Source organism: Heloderma suspectum, chromosome 4, assembly GCF_057233095.1.
Source record: "Heloderma suspectum isolate Gila_16-S chromosome 4, 16-S_ref, whole genome shotgun sequence".
Classification (NCBI taxonomy): Eukaryota; Metazoa; Chordata; class Lepidosauria; order Squamata; family Helodermatidae; genus Heloderma; species Heloderma suspectum.
Genome location: NC_139461.1, coordinates 193,813,403 through 193,822,765, shown reverse-complemented (window position 1 = coordinate 193,822,765; position 9,363 = coordinate 193,813,403). Strand labels below are relative to the sequence as shown.

General features: G+C 44.5%; 1 protein-coding gene across 1 annotated transcript in view; it reads left to right on the top strand.

Annotated features, from left to right (window-relative positions):
• Window positions 1-5: 5 nt before the first annotated feature.
• Window positions 6-9,363, top strand: part of SLC30A7 (solute carrier family 30 member 7) — a 57,197-nt gene continuing 47,839 nt past the window's right edge. Inside the window, exons 1-2 of the mRNA XM_084851718.1 lie at window positions 6-241; window positions 1,235-1,336. Coding sequence (XP_084707844.1) covers window positions 162-241; window positions 1,235-1,336 — 182 coding nt within the window. The 5' untranslated portion in view covers window positions 6-161. The remainder of the gene's footprint in view (window positions 242-1,234; window positions 1,337-9,363) is intronic.

The window sequence follows — 9,363 nt, the reverse complement described above, 5'->3', positions numbered from 1 at the left end:
CGGTTGTGCCGGAAGTGGCTGCTGGCGGAGAGGCCCGGCTTCTTGGCTTGCAGGCGGCTGCCGCTGCTGCCTGCCGGAGAGAGTCGGGCCCCCTCTGGAGCTGCTCTTGCGCCCCCTCACGCCAGGCCAGGCCTCAGCCTTTCCCTCCGTTGCTGAGGAAGATGCTGCCTTTATCCATCAAGGACGATGAGTACAAGCCGCCCAAGCTGAATCTGTTCCACAAGATTTCGGGGTGGTTCAGGTGAGCGAGAGTGGAGGAGGAGGAGGACGAAGGGGACGAAGTAGCCACGGCTTCGTGTAGCAGCAGCAGCAGCATCCTCCCCCCGCCCCGCGCGTGTGGTGGTTTCCAGCGGGTGGCTTAAAAAGGGGTGGGGGCAGCAGTCGCCCCACAAGGGGGTCTGGCCGGAGAAGGTGGGCGAGCAGGAAGGAGCCCGCGCCCGAGGGACGGTGGGGCGGGAGCCTTCGGCTCTGAGCTGGCCGGCAGGGAGGAGTTGCGTGTGGCTGGAGAAGCCGTGGGTGGGGGAAGTAGGAGAACGGGCTGGGGGTCTAGCCCAGGCGGGGTCTTGTAGGCGGAAGGGCGGAAGCCCGCGCAGCAGTGGTTTGAGGGGACGGAGAGGAAGGGGCCGACTTGGGACTTCAGCTGAATGAAGAGTCGGGGGGCGAGCGAGGGGGAAGAAGCGGTGTGCAAGTTGCGGGAGGGGGTAGTCGAGAGCTATGTCTGTATGGGTCTACTCGAGGGCCTGTAGGGAAAAGCTGGAGTGGCAGTCGCACGGTCTTGGGGAGGGGGCTTCGGGCGGCCGGGGCCGAGGGAGCTGCTGAGGAGCGGGGCGGGGCCCCTTTTGGCTTGCTGTATATAAAGTGTGCTTGTGTGTGGAGCGCTCCAGGGCGGGACCCGCGTGTGCGTGATTGCGGCATTGCTCTGGCAGGCCGAGGCCTCCCTCCTGTCAAGGATGTGCCCCCCTCTGCCTCGGAGCCCGAGGAGAGGCTCCCGTGCGCGCGCGCGCGCGCGTGTGTATACAGACAAGCGCGCTCGTGGGGTGGTGCCCAAATCCGGGAGGCGGTCCTAGCCGGCCTCGTGTGAATGTGTGTGGAGACCCGGGGTGTGTGTGCACGACTGGCTTCTCCCGCTTCGGGCCTTAACGGCTTTTCTCTTTCCCGAAGAGGAAAAGCTACCGGCATCACTGCTTGATATTCTCGCTCGCCACCCCTTCCTTTTTGTACGCTCTTTCTCCAGGTCGATCTTATCCGACAAGACATCGCGAAACCTCTTCTTTTTCCTTTGCCTCAACCTCTCCTTCGCCTTCGTGGAGCTGCTCTATGGCATCTGGAGCAACAGGTACTGGGGAAGGGAAGGGGAGTGGGGGGAGCAAGGAAGAGAGAGAGAAAGGAGGGAGAGGCGGTGCTTACCAGCTGAAGCCAAGTTCAGCACAGCTGGTGCTGCCACGTCTCCCTCTAGTCGAGGCCGAGGAGGAAGCTCCTGGCTCGGGTGTGCTGATGGCTTGAGAGAGCCACCGGCCTTGGGAAGAGGGGGTGGAGGAAAGGACTGTATTAGACCATGTCATGTGTTCTCCCTTAGAACATGTTGAGATGATATCAGTTGTTGGATCGATCACTGGATTTTTATTATAAATTTTAGGTAAATAAATAAATAAATTTTAGGCACACATAACTAAGTGCAAATCTTAAGCTTCGGGAAGAAAAGAAAGGGTTTCGACAGGTAGAAGGAGGCTGTACTAGGTACTGAGGAATATTCTGCTGTCCTTCTTCCTTTTTTTGCTTTCTTGGAAGGTTTTTGTTGTAGGGACTGTTTACCAAACTTTTTCTGAGTACAGGATCTGGTGGATTCTCCTTGGGGCGTATGATTTGTTGTCCCTTGACCGGTAAATATTGCAAGCTTAACTGCAATATTAAGCTTGTGGGAACAGGGAGAGAATAGGACCAGGAACGTATGATGAAACATGATAGCTAGTCAAAGAGGCCTAAGGGCTGTAGCAGAAGATGCACATGCCAGAGACATGCCACCTTGTATGGGTGTTTCTGTGCAAATACTAGAAACCTCCAAGTCAAAATGGGAGAGTCGGTGCTTGTTTTTAAAAGAGAACCTAGATAATAGTGAGCATTATAGAAACTTGGTGGAGTGGAGAGAACCAATGGGATATGGTCATCTCTGGATATAAACTCTATAGGAAGGACAGGGAAGGGTGTACTGGAGGAGGTGTTGCTCTGTACATCAACGAGGGCATGGTGTCAAGCAGACCAGAAAATCTAAAAGGGGTAGACTTCTCCACAGAAGTGCTGTGGATGAAAATACCAGGCTCCAAAAGTAATTTAGTACTAGGGATATGCTGCTGTACCCCGGATCAGAAAACTCAGTGTGATCTTGAGATGGAAAATGAAATCAGGGAGGCATCCAAACAAGGAAGCATTGTAATAATGCAGATCTGTAAGAACCATATATTGACTGGATAAATGGATCTTCTAATCAGACAAAGAGGTTAAATTTCTTGATGCCCTAAACGGCTGGGCCCTTGAACAATGGAACTGACCAGAGGGGAGGCAACCCTGGGTTTAATCCTAAATCATGCCACCCAGGACCTAGTATGAGACGTGAGTGTTGTCAAACCAGTTGGAAACAGTGACCACAGAGCTGCCAGAGTTAATATATATTTAAGTGGAAAATCGCCAGGGAAGTCCAAGACAGCCACAGTTAACTTCAAAAAAGGAAACTGCTCTAAAATGTGGGAAGTGGTAAAATGAAAGTTGAAAGGGGGCCTCTAGAAGGTTAAATCCCTTCAGTATGCTTGGAGGTTACTCAAAACCACAATAATAGAAGCTCAACTAGAATGTATACCACAGGTTAGGAAAGGTAGCACCATGTCCAAGAGGGCGTCAGCATGGTTAATGAGCAGTGCCAAGGAAGCTATTAGAAGGCGGTTTCCTTCAGAAAATGGAAGTTTTGCCCAAATGAGAACAACAGAGAGCACAAATTTGCACAAAAGAGATGCAAGCAGACAATAAGAGATGCAAAAAAAGCATTTTGAGGAGTATATCACTAACAATATCAAGGCCAACAATTAAGAATTCTTTAAATATATCAGAAACAGGAAGCCAGCTAGTGAGGCAGTTGGACTGTTGGATGACCACAGAGTTAAAGGATTACTAAAGGAGAATAAGGAGATGGCAGAGAAGCTGAATGAATTCTTTTCATCTGTAGGACAGATACCTGTGCCTTAGCAGACATTTTCAGGAAGGGAGTCTGAGGAACTGAGGCAAATAGTGGTGACAAAAGATGAAGATCTCAACCTTATTGACAAAGTTAATGAATCACTGGCCCAGATTATAGCCATCCTAGAGTTCTTAACTCAAATGTGAATTTGCAGTTCTTCTAACAAAAATATGAAACATGTCCCTAAGATCGGCCACTGTATCAGAGGACTGGAGAATGACCAATATAATGCCAGTTTTAAAAAAGGATTTTTGGGGGGGGGGTACCCAGGAAATTACAGGCCAGTTAGCTTATGTCAGTTCCCGGTAAATTGGTTGGAAGCATTATTACAGATAAAATTAGTAAGCATATAGAAGGATAAGCCCTGCTGAAAAAGTATCAACATGGCTTCCAGCAAAGGTAAGTCATGTCTTACTAACCTTTTAAAGTCCTTTGAGAGTGTCAGTAAACATGTAGACAGGGGTGATCTGGTAGACATTGTTTACTTGGATTTCCAAAAGACCTTTGACAAAGTCCCTCACCAAAGACTCCTGAGCAGACTTAATAGTGATGGAATAAGAGGAGAGGACCTCTTATGGATCAGTAACTCGTTAAAGAACAGAAGACAGAGTAGGAATAAATGGTAAATTCTCCCAGTGGAGGGATGTAAACCATGTGGTCCCACAGGGATCTGTATTGGGACCTGTGATTTTCAACTTGTTCATAAATTAACTGGAATTAGAATTGAGCAATGAGGTGGCCATTTGCTGATGACACCAAATTATTTAGGGTGGTTAAAATAAAAAGGGACTGTGAAAAGCTCCAAAAGGATCTCTCCAAATTGGGAGAATAGGCATCAAAATGACAAATGCAGTTCAGTGAAGAGCAAGTGTAAAGTGATGCATTTTGGGGCAAAAAATCCCAACTTCACTAGCGGTGAAGATAGTGGTGACTGACCAAGAAAGAGATCTTGGGGTTGTGGTGGACAGCTTGATGAAAATGTTGACCCAGTGTGTGGCTGCTGTGAAAAAGACAAATTTTATGTTAGGTATAATTAGAAAAGGAGTTGAAAATAAGACTGCCAATATCATACTCTCCATATTCAAATCTATGGTGTGGCCACACTTGGAATACTGTGTATAGTTCTGGTCACTGCATCTCAAAAAGAATATTGTAGAGTTGGAAGAAGTGTAGAAAAGGGCAACTAAAATGATCAAGGGGCTGGAGCAATTCTCCAATGAGGAAGGTTACAACATCGCGGACTGTTTAGCTTAGAAAAGAGGCAAGTAAGGGGGAGATATGAGAGAAGTTTACTAAATTATGCATGGTATGGAGAAAGTGGATAGACATTTTTCTCCTCTCTTAATGTTAGAACCCGGGGTCATCCCATGAAGCTGATTGGTTGGAGCTTCAGGACAGATAAAAAGGAAGTACTTCTTCATACAGCGTATAGTTAAATTATAGAATTCACCAACACAAGATATAGTGATGGCCACCAATTTGGATGGCTTTAAAAGGAGATTGGACAAATTGCTGGAGGAGAAGGCTATCAATGTCTACTAGATCTGATGGCTATCTCCAGTATCAGAGGCAGTATGCCTATGTACCTTAGGTGCTGTGGAATATGGGTGGGAGGGGGCTGTTGCACTCATGTCCTTCCTGCTTGTGGGTTTTCCATGGGCAGCTGGTTGGCCTCTATGTGAACAGAATGGTGGAGTAACTAGATAGACCTTGGTCTGATCCAGCATAGCTCTTCTTATCTTCTTATGAATGCAATGTACTCTGTGTAGAACTGTTGAAATGGTAAAGCATATAGTGCAGCAGGACAATGAGACCTTAACTGCTTATGTACTGTAGAGTAGAAATTGCTGAAAGCAAAATGTTGGGTACTACCCAGGTTTCCCAAATGTGCTATTACTCACTGACAATTTGTAATGATGGTGTACTTTATGATACAGTTGTAAAGCTATTGAAATTGATATCGGTTGACATCTAGGCCTTTCTACTTTCCTTGCAATTGTTGGTTCTTATATGAGACGGTAATTGTTGACAGTTGCTGGCACTTCTATGCTGTCCTGAAAGAAATAGGTTTGATACCTTATTTTTTAAGAGGCTGTGCCCTAGCATCCTAGTTTCAACTCAGAACAAAATTTGTGCCAGAAATTTCACCTATTTAGCTGCCTCCATTATAGGAACCCAAACTGACTAGGGTAGGAACTGCTCAGGACAAAGCATGACATCTCAATTAAGGCCTGCTTCACAAATGGCTCCCCCCGCAGTGTGTGTGTGTGTGTGTGTGTGTATATATGGAGCACTGTAGGAAGCCACAAATACATGGGAAGGCTGTGCTGAGGGATAGGAGAGGGAGAATTAAGGCCATTCCACAAGCCCTGAAGATCACCTCTGTGAAGTTTCCTCTTCCTTCAACTGTTATCTCCGAATTCCTGCAGGTTGTATTGTGGGAGATGAGAGAGGGAAGCAGGGCTGAAATACTTAATTTTTTCCCTCTTCCCCTTTCCTTGTGTGTCGTGTCTTTTTAGATTATATGTTTGTGGGCAGGAACTGTCTTCTACTGATTATTTGTAAGCTGTTCTAGGAGCCTTTTTGCCTGAGGAGCAGGATAAAAATTACTCTAAATACAATGACCAGCCTGTGTGTATGTGCAAAATAAATGCTTATACCATGTTCTGCACATAATGGCATACACATGTTCATATTATTATGGGCAGGGGTGGGCAACCTGTGACCTTCCAGATGTTGTTGGACTTTCTCAACATCCCTGACCATTGGCTATGCTGGAGGACCGCAGGTTGCCCACCTTTAATGCTGGGAAACAGCATGTGTGAAGTAACCTTATTACTACTGGAATCTGGGAAAGAATATTAAAACAAGCAAAGAAAAATTCTTTGGGACAAAATCTAGCATTTAGCTAGAAGAGGGAGGATGAAGTATCAATTCAGCTTATTCCATATTTGTTTGGTTGCTTTTAAATAAGGTTTATATGCATGCATCAGTAAACATGAATAGCATTATTTCTCTTCTTCTCAGTGTCTTTCATAAAAGTACAAGCAGCATAAGAATCAGTTGCTTTGATTTATAGTGAGATGTAGGGTACGCACTAAGCAATTATTTGAATTGTTTTCAGATTAATTTTTATCAAAAATGGGATGATAATTTGGTCATTTTAGTACTAAAGCAGAATGAACTTGTGAAGTCATTCAGGAGATGAACCAGCTCCAATTGTTCAATTAATCATGATATTTTTGCCATGATGTGCCAGAACCACCACCACCAAACAGGCTTTTCAATCATACTAATAAGATTGTTTATTCTTCTGGTTAGTTTTCTTCAGCAAACAACAACATTAACAAAGCAGACAGGCAGATATTTGAATAGTTAACTATTTCAGTTTTTAGATAAATGTAAAGTTCTTTTAAAAATAAAATGTAGGCAATTTCAACCAAGTCAACATGAGAAACCTAAAATATTGGACGGTACAGTTACCTCAAGATCATTGTGGATATTGCTTCATCCAGCTCGTTTCATTTTCTATTCCCCTTCCCTATCCCTTGCATTTATATCCAGACTCTTCCTCCTTGTTCAGATTTACACCATCCCCCCAAATTCTCTATTCATTGACCCTGTCTGTCTTTGCACCTAGAGAGAGGCAAGGCCTTGAGAAAGTGGGAGAGAGAGAGCATGCACTTCTTTACATTACCTGCAGTGCGGAATAGGACTGATCAGGTTATCTCCCATCTCCATAAACTGCTGTTAATGTATTCATAGAATATAAATAGAAGTTGTATAATTAGTATTCATGATTATATCTTTGACCTAGGCTCTTCTTTTACTAATTGTTTTTTTCAAATTTCAAAATCTGATCTAAATGTTAAAAAATCATTGATTTTTATCAACCCTGAAAAGAATGTGTAGCTCAGAGCTGGAACTTGTTACATGCAAGTGTTGAAGCAGCTATGATGATCATCAGTTGGGCTGCAGAAGCACAATCCCTTTTGGAAACACGGCCACATTTTTCAATGTATATGGAAAATAAAGAGCAGTATGGAGAGGCCACAGAGGTATTTGACCATGTATCTGTTATGACAGTGTATCTCCCTATAACTTGCTAAAGAGAAGGGTTCATCAGTCATATGTTAGAAAATACATAGTTTTGACCTAAATCAATATTTAAACCATCCATGTGTGAGTAGTTATAATACTAGATGCTGGGTCATCCATTGACGCTAAATTGTGGGAGATTCAGGACAGAAAAAAAGGAATTAGTTTTTCACACAGCACATAGTGGAATTTGCTTCCACAAGATGTAGATATGTTGCCAACTTGGATGGCTTTAAAAGGGGATTAGACAACTTCATGAAAGATAACCTTATCAATGGTTACTAGTCATGATGGCTATATATTGCCTTCTGTAACAGAGGCAGTAAGCCTCTTTAATACCAGTTTCTGGGGAGCATGAACAGGAGGGTGCTGCTTGTTCATGTCCTGTTTGTGGGTTTCCCACAGACATCCAGTTGGCCATGTGGGAGGAGAATGCTGGACTAGATAGGCTTTGGTGCTGGACAGCTGTCTCTGTTCTTGTGATGTGTCTGAATCCTGAAGCGCAGTCAGCCAGGCTTCAACTGTTCTTCTTGTCAAGTGAGTGTGATGAGCAGCCAGCCTTCCTCCAAATGCTGAAGCTGCAGGGGTGCGTGCAGATCATCCTGGCAGTTGTATCGCGATCTCTGCCAGCTCCCCAACCCCAAAGTTGGGAGGAAGGTTGGGGTTGTTTGGTAGCTGAATTGCCAAGGGGCTTGGCCTCACAGGGTCAAACTAGCCCCCAAACCCTCACATCTTTCTTGTTCTGGTGCAGGAAAGGTAAGTGAGGAGGGCTGGGGTGTTAGATGCCACTACTTGAGTGCCTTCAAACTGCAGTGCTAACCAGCTGTTCTCCCCACTTGCCTTTCCCCCAGGGAAGTCTGGGGAGATGGGGTGTTGGACACTACTACCTGAAGGTGCTCAGGGTGTCTTCAAGCAGAGGTGCCCCAGCAGCTGCTCTCTTTGCTTACCCATCACTTGTGAAAAGCTGGGGGTGATTGGGTGCCTTCAAGCAGCAGCAGAGCCCAGCCTGGCATGCTCCATATCATGGAATAGGCTGTGCCAGGCCTTACCCAGAGAGTAGGGGGGCTGGTGACTATAACTTTTGGTTGACCAACCCAAAATTGTAGATTTCTGGAGTCAGCAGTTACAATTTTAGCCTGAGCTGCCATTCCAGCAACTTCTCCCACTGGTCTGGAAGATCTTCTGTAGATATGCCAGACATTTAGTGGATAGGATGAGCAGGTGTGTGTGTATGTGTGGCAGAGTCTTTAATTTTTTTAATGTATTGATTTACAACCACCTTACATATGTATGGACTACATATTGGCTTGGTTCATAATAATCTTAACATATGGCTGACCAAACCTTTTCTCTTGCACTTCTTTGGCTCTTTCCTTATATTAAGGAATCCATCCATTAATACAATGAAACTATATTTAGCAGTTTAAATTTTTAACTCTGCCCTTGATACCCTTCCCTCATACTATTTTTTACTTCAACATCCTTGCAACTTGTGTGACATGTTTCATTGTGTACATATAGCCTGGTGTCTCTCTGTATCTTTTTTTCAGCATTTATATCAGAAAGGGTGCCCATGTGTCCAAAAAGTCACCGGGTCTCTGAAGTCCTTGTGCTGTTAGTAGCTGCTCTGTGAATTTTTGCACTGTTGTGGCTTTTCATGTTCTGTGGGGAGCCCCGCTTGCTTTTGTAGCAAGTAAAATATTCTTAATAAATATTCAAATATTGTTTCTGGTGTGTTGTCTACCCTGAACGTTAGGAGATGGGGTGGATTAAGTAAGCAATTGGTAAGACTGGTGGGTTGGGAAAGCTGATTTTGATGGTTTAAATAGAAATACAGTTTCAAAGCAAAACTGCTGTATGAGCCATTTGTAAATAGATAGATAGATAGATAGATAGATAGATCCTTTTCAATATTTATATCCTGCTCTTAAGTCCAGGGACTTTCAGAGTGTCTTACAGTTCAAATACCAGTAAAATTAAGTTAGCAGCATCAGGAATATTTAAAACCAAATAAAACTCCCAACAAAATCAGATCTAAA